This window comes from Leucoraja erinacea, chromosome 15 (assembly GCF_028641065.1).
Source record: "Leucoraja erinacea ecotype New England chromosome 15, Leri_hhj_1, whole genome shotgun sequence".
NCBI lineage: Eukaryota > Metazoa > Chordata > Chondrichthyes > Rajiformes > Rajidae > Leucoraja > Leucoraja erinaceus.
Window position 1 is genome coordinate 33,939,463 of NC_073391.1, and position 15,998 is coordinate 33,955,460.

The 15,998-nt window shown below is 49.2% G+C and overlaps 1 protein-coding gene across 1 annotated transcript in view; it reads right to left on the bottom strand.

Annotated features, from left to right (window-relative positions):
• The window catches only part of LOC129704169 (lysyl oxidase homolog 4-like), a 57,025-nt gene that overhangs the window by 38,329 nt on the left and 2,698 nt on the right, over window positions 1-15,998 (bottom strand). The window contains exons 2-3 of the mRNA XM_055647096.1: window positions 8,719-9,027; window positions 3,710-3,882 (exon numbers count right to left, since the gene is read on the bottom strand). Coding sequence (XP_055503071.1) covers window positions 3,710-3,882; window positions 8,719-9,007 — 462 coding nt within the window. The 5' untranslated portion in view covers window positions 9,008-9,027. The remainder of the gene's footprint in view (window positions 1-3,709; window positions 3,883-8,718; window positions 9,028-15,998) is intronic.

The following is a 15,998-nucleotide window of genomic DNA, read 5'->3' on the forward strand; positions in this document are numbered from 1 at the left end:
CAGGGCACATTTATTTACACAGAGGGTGGTGGTGGAGGCAAATGCAAAAGAGTTGTTTAAGAGGCTTTTGGATAGGCACATGGATATGTGGGGAATGGAGGCTATATGGATCAAGTACTAGCAGAGGAGATTAGTTTAACTTGGCATCATGTTTCAGCATCATTACTGAGGGCCGAAGGGCCTGTACTTATGCTGTGCTGTTCTATGCTGTAATCAGCCTCTGCTTACATCATTCCTTGTCGAAGAAAGCCAGCCACAACCATAGAGAGGTGTGCGGCATGGTGGTGCAGCGGGTAGAGCTGCTGCCTCACAGCGCCAGAGATTGATCCTAACTACGGGTGCTGTCTGTACAGGAATTGTCCGGGTTTGTCCGGGTTGCTCCGATTTACTCCCGTCATCCCAAAGACAAGCGGGAATGTGGGTTATCTGTAAATCGGCCCGAGTGTGCAGGGAGTGGATGAGAAAGTGGGGGAATGTAGAACGAGTGTGAACGGGTGATCGATGGTCGGCGTGGACTCGGTGGGCCGAAGGGCCCGTTTCCATGCTACATCTCTAAACTACATATAGAGGGTCATTTGGAACAGGGAGTGTTATTTATTCATTGGCGAGAGAGGTTGAGCAGTTTAGTCGAAAGACACAAAATGCTGGAGAAACAGATCAGGCAGCATCTGTGGAGAACAAGGATAGGTGACGTTCCAGGTTAGAACCCTTCGTCATAGGGTCCTATCCCAACCCAAAGCATCACCTATCCGTGTTCTCCACAGATGCTGCCTGAGCCGCTGAGTTACTCCAGCACTTTGTCTCTTTCCTGAGCAAACCAACATCAGTGGGCAGCAGGGCGGTGCAGCGATAGAGTTGTTGCCTTACAGCGCCAGGGACCTGGGTATGATCCTGACAAAGGGTGTTGTCCGTACAGAGTTTGTACGTTCTCCCTGTGACCGCATGGGTTTTCTCCGGGTGCTCCAGATTCCTCCCACACTCCAAAGACATGCAGGTTTGTAGACCAATTGACTTTGGTAAAATTGTAAATTGTCCCTAGCGTTAGGCCAGTGATAGTGTACGGGGTGATCGCTGATGGGCGCAGATTCGGTGGGGCCTGTAGTTTTAACGGCCAAAGCATCTGCATTCCTCGTATCTACATTTTGAGTGGTTGAGTTCCCGTGAGATTCCAGGCACAGCAGCAGAAGGCCGTAGGGCCTGTTCCCCACGCTGCATCTCCACAAACTCCAAGAATAATTACAATGTCCAGCTGCTGCAGCCCCTCCTGGGTGAAGGCCTGGCTTGGGAGGGGAGTGGGGGGGGTGGTGGGTGGGGGGTGGGGGGGGGTGGTAGCAGGAATGGGGGGGTGGTAGCAGGAATGGAGCATTGGCTCAGGGTGGGGAATGTGTCAACAGGACACAGCTGGCTGACAACAACAGTGTCCCGACCTCCCAAAAGGCCGCCACCTCTCACCCTCCGCATTCTCCACACGGGGTCACAGGCAAGGCCGTCTCCACGGCAACCGGTCACGGACAACAACCCCCAAACACCCGCTGCTCCACCACATTCCACTGCGTTTAGTTTCTCGCTGTAATGTGTACGGAGGCAGAGTGGGAAACGTCTTTGTTGCCTGCGATACGTGACTAATGACATGACACACAGCGGGTTCCTCTCAGGCAGCCCTCGAACCTGGAGCACACGTGCAGCACAGGAACAGGCCCTTCTGCCCACAATGTCTGTGCCGAACATGATGCCAAGACTTATCTGCCTGCACACGATCCAGGGCGCAGCGGTAGAGTTGCTGCCTTGCAGCGCCAGAGACCCGGGTTCGATCCCGCCACAGGAGCCGTCTTTATATAGTTTGCCCGCTCTCCCCGTGACCTGCGTGGGATTTCTCCGGTTTCCTCCCACACTCCAAAGATGTACAGGTTTGTAGGTTAATTGGCTTGGTATAATTGTAAATTGGCCCTAGTGTGTCCCTGGGATAACGTTAGTGTACGGGGATCGCTGGTCGGCGCGGACTCTGCGGGCCGAAAGGCCTCTTTCTGCACTGTATCTTTAAACTACAGAATCTACAGAAGCCAATGAGCCCACAAACCCATACGTCTTTGGAGCGTGGGAGAAAACCGGAGCGCCCGGAGAAAACCCACGCAGTCACAGGGAGAACGTACAAACTCCGTACAGACAGCACCCGTAGTCAGGATCGAACCCGGGTCTCTGGCGCTGTGAGGCTGCGACTCTACTGCTGAGCCACCGTGCCGCCCTCTCCAGAGAAATGCCTTGGTGTCAGAGTCGATGTGTAAACGCGGGCGCTCAGTGGGACGGGCGTACGGAGGTGTCACTGGGGAACATGTGTGCCGGTGACCTCGTGACCCTGCACGGGGCAGCTTCTGTCCACGGCCTCTGAGAGCGGCGGGCAGTGACGGAGAATAATGGCGCAGTGTGAGATTGATGGGGACCATGCTGTGGGGAACAGCCGGCCCATTCATTCCCCACAACCATGGGAAGTGCGATGGAATGTGTGCAGGGCAGCTGAGGTTGTTTGGTTGGAATAAAGACACCGGCTGTACTCCCAGCAGCAAGAGTGACCCCAGGCAGAGACAGGATATGCTCACCCAGTCAACTGAACACATTCCATCAGTTCATAAAACACAGGAGCAGAATTAGGCCATTCGGCCCTTAGAGTCTACTCTGCCACTCAATCATGCTCGATCTATCTTCCCATCTCAACCCCATTCTCCTGCCTTCTTCCCATAACCTTTGATTCACTTACTTACTAATCAAGAACCTGTCAATCTCCCCTTTAAAAATACCCAATGACTTGGCCACCACCGCCGTCTGTGGCAATGAATTCCACAGATTCACCACCCTCTAGCTAAATAAATGTTGCCTCATCTCCTTTCTAAAGGAAAGCCCTTTCATTCTGAGGCTGTGCCCTCTGGACCTAGACTCTCTCACTAGTGGAAACATCCTCTCCACATCTACTCTATCCAGGCCTTTCATTATCTGATAAGTTTCAATGTGGTCCCCCCTCATCCTTCTAAACTCCAGCGAGTGCAGGCCCAGTGCCGTCAAACGTTCATTTATACATCATTCCCAAGATTATTCATTCAATAAATCTGCTCTGGACCCTCTCTAATGTCAGCACATCCTTTACCAGATATGGGACCAAAAACTGCTCACAATTGCTCCTGCACTCAAAGGACCTAAGCGGCACAGTGGCACAGCAGTGGAGGTGTTGCCCTACACCACCAGAGACCCGGGTTCGATCCTGATTACAGGTGCTGTCTGTGTGGAGTTTACACATTCTCCCTGTGACCGCGTGGGTTTTCTCCGGGTGCTCCGGTTTCCACCCATGCTCCAAAGACGTGTTGGTTTGTAGGTGAATTGGCTTTGGTAAAATTGTAAATTGTCCCAAGAATGTAGGATAGTGCTAGTGTACAGGGGGGGGAGGGGGAGGGGGAAGTCACTGGTCGGTGTGGACATGGTGGGCCGAAGGGTCAGTTTCCTCGCTGTATCTCTAAAATCTGTGGGCGACCCCCCAATGTACCTCTGTTCATCAATGTAACAGCTCCACAGGTCAAATTCAGGAGTATCCAGCCCCAACCACGCATTGCCAACCCCGATGGGACCGGCTCAAGTCAACGTTAGCCAGTGGACCAGAGAGAGGGTTTGCAGCTTCTCCAGTGAGGTGGGGAGAGGGCAGGCAGGGGAACAGCGCGGAGCCTACCTGGAGATCCTGGAAGGCCTCCTTGTTCTCAAAGCCGGCTCGTCTCTTCTCCGTGCACACAACCCCAACGTCCTCAGAGTGCCTGCAGTCGTGAATGCCCCAACCGTTGGAGGTACACGACTCCACCGATGTCTCCTCTCCTCGGCAACTCAGGTTGTCCAGCCAGATGGTACCTGGGGTCGGGTGAAAGGTCAGAGAGTCATCGGGTTAGGGGAGAGAGAGATGGAGAGAGAGAGAGAGAGAGAGATGGAGAGATAGCGACAGAGAAATAGAATGATTGACCGATAGAGTGATAGAATGATACAGTCAGGGAATCATAGACTGTGCATTCACGATATCTATTCCGCGTATATGATCTTATAAACCCCTCAGCCTCCTGCATAATGTCCAGCCGGCCCAACCGCTCCCTATATTCAGGCCCTCGAGTCCTGGCAACATCCTCGAGAATCTTCTCTGCACCCTTTCCAGAACAAGGAGTGTTCTGCTACTTTAATGAGATTGATGGCCACAATGTCACGGTGAGCTGAGAGATAAAGCAGGGACATTCACACTGAGCGGGCCGTATGTGAGCTGCGGAGAAGCTCTGCTGATGTTGGAGGTGGTCAGGTTGCACGGTCTGGGTTGATCCCAAATACCACCAACCCTGGCCGTGTGGCAAATAAAGATTCTATCTTCTATCTTCTATCTATCCCCTGGTTTCCGCTGTCTGTGCAGGAAGCAGCCTCCACACATGTCTGAGACATCTCCCCTCTCCCAACAGGCAAGAGGTACGGCAGTGTGAAGCCGCACGCACACCTGCAGATCCAGGGACAGTTTCTTCCCGAAGAAACACACAAAGTGCTGGAGTAACTCAGCGGGTCAGGTACCTTCCCCGGAGAAGATGGCTACGAGACGGGGACAGGTCCCAACCCGAAGCATCGCCTAGCCACGTTCTCCGCAGATGCTGCCCAACCTGCTGAGTTACTCCAGCACTTTGTGTCCATCTTTGGTATGAACTAGCACCTGCAGTTGTTTCAGATTCAGATTCAGATTCAACTTTAATTGTCATTGTCAGTGTACAGTACAGAGACAACGAAATGCAGTTAGCATCTCCCTGGAAGAGCGACATAGAAACTGTTTGTTTCCACAGTTACTTCACCAACTGTTGTCAGGCAACTAAGTGGACGATCCTATATCCAACTAGAGCGGGTTGCTGACCTCTCATCGACCTTATTGTTTAGTTTGGTTTAGAGACACAGCGGGGAAACAGGCCGTCTCAGCCCACCGAGTCCGTACCAACCAGTGAACCCCGCACATTAACACCATCCTACACTCACCAGGGACAATTTTACATTTTACATTTATACCAAACCAAGTAACCTACAAACCTGTACGTCTTTGGAGTGTGGGAGGAAACCGAATATCTTGGAGAAAACCCACGTGGTCACGGGGAGAACGTGCAAACTCCGTACAGACAGCACCCGGAGTCGGGATCGAACCCAGGTGTGTGGCACTGCAAGTGCTGTAAGGCAGTAACTCTACCACTGCTCCACCGTGCCACCCTCGGACTATCTTCAATCGGACTTTACCATGCACTAAACATTATTCCCTTTATCCTGTATCTGTACACTGCGGATGGCTCGATTGTAATCTCGTGTAGTCTTTCCGCTGACTGGTTAGCAGGCAACAAAAAAGCTTTTCAATGTACCTCGGTGCACGTGACAATAAACTAAACTAAAAGATCACCAGTGATCAAACCAACGAAGAGGACATTCTGACCAGATCCTTCACACCCGAGGCAGGTGGACTAGCCAGGCTCTGAAGAGTTGAATCAGACCCAGGTCTGCGACTGCACTAGGGAGCCACATGCTATGGTGTATATAGGACACCTGTAGCATGTAGACAGGTCCCCGGCACTGTGAGGCAGCAGCTCTACCCGCTGCACCGCAGAGCTGTGTATGGTAGGGATGAGAAAAAATGCCCCTGTGTGCTGGAGTAAGGGCAGTCGCGGTGGCGCAGCGGTAGAGCCGCTCCCTTACAGCGGATGCAGCACCGGAGACCCGGGTTCAATCCCAATTACGGATGCTGTCTGTACGGAGTTTGTACGTTCTCCCCGTGACCTGCGTGGGTTTCCTCCGAGATCTTCGGTTTCCTCCCACATTCCAAAGACGTACAGGTTTGTAAGTCAATTGGCTTGGTAAATGTAAAAATTGTCCCTAGTGGGTGTAGGATAGTGTTAATGTGGAGGGATCGTTGGTCGGCGGGGGAACCGATGGGCCGAAGGGCCTGTGTCCACGCTGTTTCTATAAACTAAAAAACTAAACTCAGTGGGTCAGGCAACATCTCTGGAGAACATGGCTTTAGTTTTAGTTTGGTCTGTGGTCATGTTTATCAAGGTAGAGTGAAAAGCTTTTTTGTTGCACGCTAACCAGTCAGCGGAAAGACTATACACGATTACACGAGCCGTCCACAGTGTACGGATGGAGTGGAGCGTTTATAATGAGTGATCGCTGATCTGGGTCCATCACGCAGAGTGTTGTCTGGGCTTGGGCCCCATCTTTCTCATGGATAGGTGACGTTTCGGCTCAGGAACTTTCTTCACGGGTGTCCTGGTGAGGCCTGGATAGAGTGGATGTGGAGAGGATATCTCCGTGAGTGAGCGAGTCTAGGACCAGAGGGCACAACCTCAGAAATAAAGGACATTCCTTTCGGAAGGAGATGGAGAAATCTCTTTAGTCAATGAAGCTGTGACATTCTTTGCCTGTGGAGCCCGTCAATGGATATTTTTAAGGCGAAGATAGATAGATTCTTGATTTGTACAGGTGTCAGGGGTTATGGGGAGAAGGCAGGAGAATGGGGTTAGGAAGGCGAGATAGGAAGGAAGCTGATGCATGTCCCTTATGCAAGATGGCGCACTGCAGGGTGATGCGCCGTTGTGTATGGCTGCTCCGCTGCAGTCCGTCCTTTCACCCTTTTTTATTTTTATTTTTAGTCCTGTCAGAACATAATGTTTCTTGGAGTTCTTCTTTTATGTGGTGGGTGGGGGGAGGGGAAGGGGGAAACTATTTTAACCCCAGTCTTGCCTGGTCGGAGATGCGGTTTTCCTCCGAACCGCATCTTCGTCCTCTCTGTGCGGCCTACCATCGAGCTGGAGCAGCGCTGGAGCGGCGTTTCCTGCCGGGACTACAGCTTCGCCGGCGGTGCAGATGCTGGGACACCAACATGGAGCGGGCGATGCCTTACCGGGTCGCCTTGCGGTAAGCTCCGGGGCACTGGGAACGCCGACTGCGACATCGTTGAGCTGCGGCTGCAGAGCTTCCAGCCGTGGGCGGGCGGCACTGGATTTACAGCACCGCGGAGCCTGGGATCCGAGATCACCAGAGTCGGAGGTCCGGCCGACGCAGCCTGTGAACTTTGGTCATTGCAGTCTTCGGGGAGGAAGCGGCCACTTCAGTCCAAGCCGCTGAAGGATGTTCACCCGACGCCGATGATCCAGCTTCGCGGCAAGAGGGCCTGAAAACACCGGGTTGGCTGAGGAGGCCACATATAGACCCCGACCTCGGGTGGACTATGAGGAGGAGAACTGGATAATTTCAGTGCCTTCCCTCACAGTGAATTCTGCTGTGGGGGGACGTTTCTTGTTGATTTCTATAGTGTACTGTTCTGTGTCTTTTTCCTTTTTTCTTTTTCTTTTTTTATTTTGTAAGAATTTGTGACATTGAATCTATTCAATTAATTTGATCAATCTCTGTAAAGCACTTTGGTTCAAAGTGATTTTGTTTAAAAGTGCTATATAAATAAATATTATTATTATTATTATTATTATTATTATTATTATAGATCAGCCATGATTGAATGGCGGAGTAGATGATGGGCCGAATGGCTTCATTCTGCTGCTGTCACTGATGACCTTATGAATTACCTGTGGCTGAGTGGAGACCTGAGCAACTTTGGGGGCATGCATTGTAGTGGGTTTAGCAGAGATTGACCAGAGAGGTTGGTTGTGCTACGAGCTGTGAGAACCAGCTTAAGTTCCCCAGCGCTGGAGGGAGGTGAGCAAAGCTGGGCTTGAAGAGGCAGGTTCGGAGTGACTTTGGCCGTGGGACCCACGTCTGTAGATAATGAACTGAACTGTGATAAGGAAAAGTTACATTACTCAAAGAGCTGTAAACCTTAGCATTCCACTACCTTATATGGTGTGGATTTGTCAGGTTCATTGGAGGTCAAGCAAAACGCAAAGTGCGGGTCGGGCAGCATCTGTGGAGGGAAATGGACAGACAATGCTTCCTCCACCACGGATGCTGACCGACCCTCTCTTCCAATTGCACCAGCCGTTTGCTTTTTTGTGCAAGATTCCAGCATTTACAGATTTACAGATCTAATTGAGTTTTTTTGAAGAGGGAACCAAAAAGGTTGATGAGGGCAAAGCTGTAGATGTTGGCTGGATGGACTTCAGCCACACATTTGTCATGGTTCTGCATTTTGGTCGGCATAGACACGAGTCTGAAGAAGGTCCCCGACATGAAACCTCACCCATCCATGTTCTCCAGAGATGTTGCCTGGACCACTGAGTTACTCCAACACTTGGTGTCTACCTTCAGAGTAAACCAGCATCAATAATTCCTACTTATCCCCTTGGTCAGCATAAACGAGACGGGCCGAAGGGCCTGTTTTCATACTTTATGACTATGACCACCACTCCCTGGCCCCTACACCCTCTCCACATCCTCTCCCCTCCCCGCTCATTCCCATTCACCCTCTATCCCCATCACCCCCCTCCCCCCACCAGCCCTTCCAGTTCACTCTCCCCATAGCTTCCCCTCCACCTCACCATCCACACTCCATCCCCTACTTGCAGTGATGGTTTGGAGAGGCTTCCCACCTTTGCCCATGCAATGCCCAGTGTTACCTGTGATACCCACAGTGTTACCTGTCTCTTGCCCATACGATACCCACAGTGTTACCTGTCTCTTGCCCATATGATACCCACAGTGTTACCTGTCCCCTGCCCGTACGATGCCCACACTTACCAGTCCCCTGCCCGTACTTGGCACTGTGCGCCCAGTTTAACGCGCCCTCGTAGCCCAGTTGCTTGCAGATGACGGTGGCGCTGTGGATGTTGAAGTCGTCGTCACACACGGTGCCCCAGGCCCCCTGGTAGAAGATCTCCACCCTCCCCTCGTGGTGCGTCCTCTTCATCCCGGCCAGCCGTATCATCACCGCCCCGGCATCCGTCCCTGGCGCCGCCGTGCCGCGGCAGGGCACCGGCCAGCTGCACAGGAGCAGCGTGGCAGCCAGACGCAGCAGCAGCACCTGCATCTCGGCCAGTCGTTCCCCACCTGCAACGGCAGAAGCTGCAAACATCAGCGGACTACAGGACATAGAAACACATAGAAAGTCGGTCCTGCAGTAGGCCATTGGGCCCTTCAACCCGGTACCCTGTTCCTGCTTTTTCTCCCATATCCCTTGATTCCGTTAGCCCCGAGAGCAATATCTAACTTGCTCAACGTGACGGAGGAGACGAGGAACATCAGACGCTGGGTTACAGATAAAAACAAAGTAATTCAGCGGGTCAGGCAGCAGGCGACGTTTTGGGGCAAGACCCTTCTTCAGACTAGAGTAACATCACCAATCCATGTTGGTGCACGGTGGCACAGCAGTAGAGTTGCTGCCTGACAGCACCATAGACCCAGGTTCGATCCCGACTACGTGTGCTGCCTATACGTAGTTTGTACATTCCCTCCATGACCGTGTGGGTTTTCTCTGGGTGATCCAGTTTCCTCCCACGTCCCAAAGACATGCAGGTTTGGAGCTTAGTTGGCTTTTGTCAATTGTAAAATTGTCCCTAGTGCTAGCGTACGGGGCGATTGCTGGTCGGCACGGGCTCGGTGGGCCGAAGGGCATGTTTCCACGCTGCATGTCTAATGTTTATGTCGAAGGCTTAAAGAACTGCAGGTGCTAGTTTACAGAAAAAGGTACGAAGTGCTGGAGTGCGTGTCAGGCAGCATCTCTGGAACCCGCTGCCAGTGGTGGTGGTGGTGGTGGTGGAGGCCGATACAACAATGGTGTTTAAGAGGCTTTTATATAGGCACGTGGATATGCAGGGAATGGAGGAATATGGATCACGTGCAGGCAGCGGAGATTCATTTAACGTGGCATCATGTACAGCACAGGCATTGTGGGCTGAAGGGCCTGTTCCTGTGCTGTACTGTTTGTACTATGTTCTATGTTCGGTGGTGTTAGTCATGGGGCCATACATGACGGGAACAGGTCCTTCAGCCCGCAGTGTGTGTGCCCAACATGATGCCAAGTTAAACTCATCTCCTTTGTCTGTACGTGATGCCTATCCCTCCATTCCCTGCATATCAGTGTCCCTCTCAAAGCCTCATAAACTCCACTACCGTACCTGCCTGATGAAGCCGAATTTTAGTTAAAAATATAAGAAGATATTAAATTGGCTTCTGGGCTAGCTTACAGCTTATATTTAGTCTTAAATTAGGCTTTCCTCAGGTTGCGGTATGTGAGATAATAAATCCTATAACTTTGTCTCCCAAGTGACAAACAGAGAGGAGAAGCTAGAGAGATCTCTTTGATGTAAGATGTCGTAAACAAAATGGCCAATGTTTTTAGTATATCTTGTACCATGTAAACAAAATGCCTTTGATGTGATGCATTCTGTGGAAACCATTTCCTGTACCTCTGACCAACACTAATGTCTGTGGAATGTGCTAAGGGGACAAAAAAACTCTATTTAAGGCAATGTAATTCTGTTGTTCAAAGAAGGGGACCGAGGACAGTCGAGTGTCTACATTGGTCACTTAGCTGGAGTTCTCCCTCCCTTCCATCGGCCGGTGTTAAGTAAAGGTTTGAACTGGTCTACCAAACAGTTTGTGTGGTGTCTGTTTATTAAGAAGCGAACCTGGTTTAGTAGTTATAAAAGTAACTTTTTCATTGGCGTAGTTATGCAGGCCTCGCTTTGACCACATCAACAGCTGAATGTGCAAGAGGTTGCAGAGGTTGCCGAGATTGGAAGGGAAATAACTGAGCTCTATCGGCCTCCTTGTACGACCGACTCCCTAGAAACTCCCGGGAACGTCTGTGATCCTTCATCAGACATTGAATTGGTTCCCTGCCGAGGTTCTTAGAAACAGACAAAGGTAAGACCAGTTGGGCTTTATATGTTTTTTTTTAAGAAGGGATTGTGTATGTATTTTTAAGACAGAATTGTGCGTGTATTTTTAAGAAGGGCTTGTGTATATTGTTAAGAAGGACGTGAGTGGTTTCTCTTTTTCTCTCTCTGTCTATCTCTCTTTGTTTTTTCTTTGTCTCTCTCTCTACTAAGGGCTCATCGGCCTCATTGAGACATCTGTGATTTGTCGGGTTGAGATACGGGGGGTGAGGTGTGCGTCTGGCTTATTGAGACATCCGGAGAGTTGTTGGATTGAGAAATAAGTGGCGTTGTATAATTAAAAAGTCAGCCAAGTTGAGAAACTGGGGTCTCATTTAGCGGGTCGGCCTGGTTAATATATTTGGAACGATTCGGAATTAAGCGGTCTGCTTTCTCTTTTTCTCTCTCTCTCTTTTTCTCTCTATCTATCTATGGGGAATGCTCTGGATACCAGTCCAATATATGTGTTATTTGAATCCTAAGTATAAGAAATTTAGAATGTTAAGTTACAAGTTGACCAAATGGTTGGGGGATGAAGCCTGGCCAGTAGGGGGAACGTGGAATGTAGAGACAATTATATGGGAAAGGAAGGCAGGAAAGAAATGGAAGAAAGGAATTAAAACATGGGAAGCAGAAGCAGAGAAGAAGCATGAGGAGAGTATAGAGTTCGAAGTTGGATGGATACTGCATGTGAGAAGGGGTTAGAGTTAAGAAGCAAGGATAGCACTATGAAAGGATGGAAAGTATTGCAACTAGAATGCCAGTGGGCAGATAATAAATAATTAAAAGACAGACAGGAGGTGAGAAACAGGTGATGGTTGGTACAAAATAAACCCAGTACTGGTAAATCCTCTGCAGGAGACTTCATGTCTGGCACGACAACCCTATTTGGTAGTGAAGATGAGGAGTTAGATAATCCTGGGAGACATCCACCTCCCTATGCCCTACCAGTAGCAATGGCATCCTTACCTGTGACAGTTCCGTCAGTAACATCCCTATACCTTGAAGTTCTGACCTTACAAAGCTCCCCAGGATTGGGAGCAGGGGAATGCCCTTTTTGTGCGTAATTTGCTTACGGCGTTGATGCTACCAGAACAGCTGGCCATTGTTAAATGTACTGCACACACTGGTGCTGGGGACCCTATAGCAAAAGGCAATAGGTTGCTGATAGTGTATCCAAACAGTGTAGCCTGTACATCCAAATGCATAGTGACAGCACGTAAACAGATGCTAGCAAATAGAACGGTCCTGCCAAACATGAGGGAGGTATGTACATTACAGAGGGACGCCTCTTATATATAATAATAACTATGGAAACAAGAGGGCTGTGCCATTGATACGGGTATGTATCAACTTTTTCATGCCCTCACCATCACCCTCGGCAGCACGTTCCAGCAACTCACCACACTCACTGCACACCTCCATTAGACTGTGTCCCTCTCTGTACTGTCTCATCTTTGATATTCACACCCTAGGATAAAGGCTCTGACCATCTCCCCCATCTATCCATTCGCCTCATAATGTTATGTAATTCTCTCAGGTCTCTCCTGCGCACTATATTCTGCACTCTTGTATTTTTCCCTTTGCACTACCTGGTGTGGTTGTGTATACATAAATTCCAGGAGCAGAATTAGGCCATTCGGCCCATCGAGTCTGCTCCGCCATTCTATCATGGCTGATCGATCGATCATTCCCTCTCAACCCCGTGCTCCTGCCTTCTCCCCGTAACCCCTGACACCCATACTAATCAAGAATCTGTCAATCTCTACCTTAAAAATATCCATTGACGGCCTCCATAGCCGTCTGTGGCAATGAATTCCACAGATTCACCAGTGTGTGGCTTTAATTGTACACAATAATGATCTAAATGGAGGTTCTCAAACAAGGTTTTCACTGTACACACGACAATAATAAACCAACCAGCCTGTTTCCATTCTATGTCAGTCTATAAATCTATGGCTGAGAGCTGGATAGCAAAAATAAACAATAGTTCTTTAGCCTGGAGACAATGAGTCAAATGTCTGGCCTGCTGTGTCCCAAATGACTGACTGCAGAATCTAAAACTCAGTTAGACTTGTCATTGTAAAACATTCCAGCAACAGACCCTTCGGCCCAACTCATCCATACCAACCAAGATGCCGCATCTAAGCTAGTCCCACTTGCCCGCGTCTGGCCCCTTATCAATCTAACCATTTCCTATTCATGTACCTCGTCATAGAAACATAGAAAATAGGTGCCGGAGTAGGCCATTCGGCCCTTTGAGGCAATATGATTATAGCTGATCATTACAGCTGATCAGTTCCCCGTTCCTGCTCTTCACCCATATCCATTGATTCCGTTAGCCCCAAGAGCTAAATCTAACGCTCCCTTGAATACATCCAGTGAATTGGCCTCCACTGCCTTCTGTGGCAGAGAATTCCACAGATTCACAACTCTCTGGGCGAAAACGTTTTTCCTCATCTCAGTCCTAAATGGCCTACCACTTATTCTTAAACTGTGATCCCTGGTTCTGGACTCCCCCAACATGGGGGACATTTTTCCTGCATCTAGCCTATCCAATCCCATAAGAATTTTATATGTTTCTATAAGATGCCCTCTCCTAGATCCTTTGCCCTAGTATCTTTTAAAGATTGTTACGATCCTCTTGCAACTCATTTCATGCACCCACCAACCGCCTAGTGAAATAGTTGCCCCTACTCCTATTAAATCTCCCCCCCCCCCCCCCCCCACCTTAAACCATGACCCTCTGGTTATTGATTCCCCTACTCTGGGTAAAAGGCTCTGTGCATTCACCCTATCTATTCCCCTCATAATTTTATCCACCTCTATAAGATCACTCTTCAGCCTCCTGCGCTCCAAAAAATAAAGTCCTAGCCTACCCAACCTCTCCCCATAGCCCAGGCTTTCGTGACAAGCCTTTAGACAATTAATCAACATTGGAATAATTTCGTTCTTCAGAATACATTGCGTTCAGCAAGTGACAATCCAAAAGGTATTGACACAGAATGCTGGAGTAAGTTTTGTTTGGTTTAGAGCTACAGCGCCCACCCATTAACACTACCCTACACGCACTATGGACAATTTTACATTTTATACCAAGCCAATTAACCTACAAACCTCTACGTCTTTGGAGTGTGGGAGGAAACCGAAGATCTCGGAGAAAACCCACGCAGGTCCCGGGTAGAATGTACAAACTCCGTACAGACAAGCACCCGTAGTCAGAATCAAACCCGGGTCTCTGGTGCTGTAGGGCAGTAGCTCTGCCACTACGCCACTGTGCCACCCACAGAGTAACTCAGCAGGTCAGGCAGCATCTATTGAGATCCAAATTCCTTGGAGCGCAGGAGGATGAGGGGTGATCTTATAACGTTTTGTGTCTATCTCCGCAGTTTTGGGGACAGAGCCTTCTCCAGGGCAGCTCCCAGGCTCTGGAACTCCCTCCCCCAACTGAACCGCAATTCCGTGTCCCTCACCATCTTCCAGTCCCGCCTCAAGACCCATCTCTTCACCTCTGCCTATGCTTAGCCCCACGTCCCCCTCCCTTTTCATCTGTGCTTGAATTGCCTCATATTGTGTTTTGAATTGATTTCTGTCTTTCATTTGTGTACTAGTCATGTCTCTACTATTTATTTCATTCCGCTTACATGTTTTTCCTCTACTTGCTAAATTTTTGTAAGGTGTCCTTGAGACTCTTGAAAGGCGCCCATAAATAAAATGTATTATTATTATTATTATCTACCAGTATCTGCCTTTTTAATCACTAGGGTGGTACAGCGGTAGTTGCTGCCTTACCGTGCTTACAGTGCCGTAGAGCCGGGTTCAATCCCATTTACGGGTGCTGTATGTGCGGAGTTTGTACGATCTCCCCCTGACCGTGTGGGTTTTCTCTGAGATCGTCGCTTTCCTCCCACACTCCAAAGATGTACAGGCATGTTGGTTGATTGACTTGGTATAAGTGTAAATTGTCCCTAGTGTGTGTAGGATGGCGTTAATATGCGGGGATCGCTGGTCGGTGCAGACTCGGTGGGCCGAAGGGACTGTATCTCTAAAACTAAACGAAAACTAAAAGATTCTACTTGGAATTCAGAATTACAGCTGGAGTTACAGGAAATGGGAAGTTATTGCAGAGTAAGATGGAGAAATTCTTCATACAAAGAGTTCTTGTAAACCTCGAACGCAGAGGACATTGTAGGGGATGAACATTCTAGACGGAATTCAATAGATATCTTAAAATAAATGTTCAGTTCAGTTTAGTTTAGTTTATTGACACGAGTACCGAGGTACAGTGTAAAGCTTTTGTTGCTGACATGAATACAATCGAGCCATTACAGTGTGCAGATACACAATAAAGTAATAATGTCTAGTGCAAGGTAAAACCAACTAAGTGCGATCAAGGATAGTTCGAGGGTCACCGATGAAGTAGATAGTAGTTCAGCACTGCTGTCTGGTTGTGCTAGGATGATTCAGTTGCCTGATAACAGCTGGGAAGAAACCGTCCCTGAATCTAGAGGTATGCTATCTAGAGAGTTGTGAGTCTGTGGAATTCTCTGCCTCAGAGGGCGATGGAGGCCGGTTCTCTGGATACTTTCAAGGGAGAGCTAGATAGGGCTCTTAAAGATAGCGGAGTCAGGGGATATGGAGAGAAGGCAGGAACAGGGGACTGATTGGGGATGATTAGCCATGATCACATTGAATGGCGGTGTTGGCTCGGGCCGAATGGCCTACTCCTGCACCTATTGTCTGTCTATAATAGAGGTATATAAAATCATGAGAGGAATAGATCAGATAAATGCACAATGTGGTTAAGAAGGAACTGCAGATGCTGGAAAATCGAAGGTACACAAAAATGCTGGAGAAACTCAGCGGGTGCAGCAGCATCAATGGAGCGAAGGAAATAGGGAACGTTTCGGCCAAAACCCTTTTTCAGACTTCAGAAATGCACAAAGTCTCTTACCCAGAGTGGAGGAATCGAGAACCAAAGGACATAGGCTTAAGGTGGGGGGGGAAGATTAAATAGGAACCTGATGGTTAACTTTTTTTTTACACAAAGGGTGGTAGGTGTATGGAACGAGCTACTGGAGGAGGTAATTGAGGCAGGTTTAAGAAACATTTAGGCAGGTACATGGTTAGGACAGTTTTGGA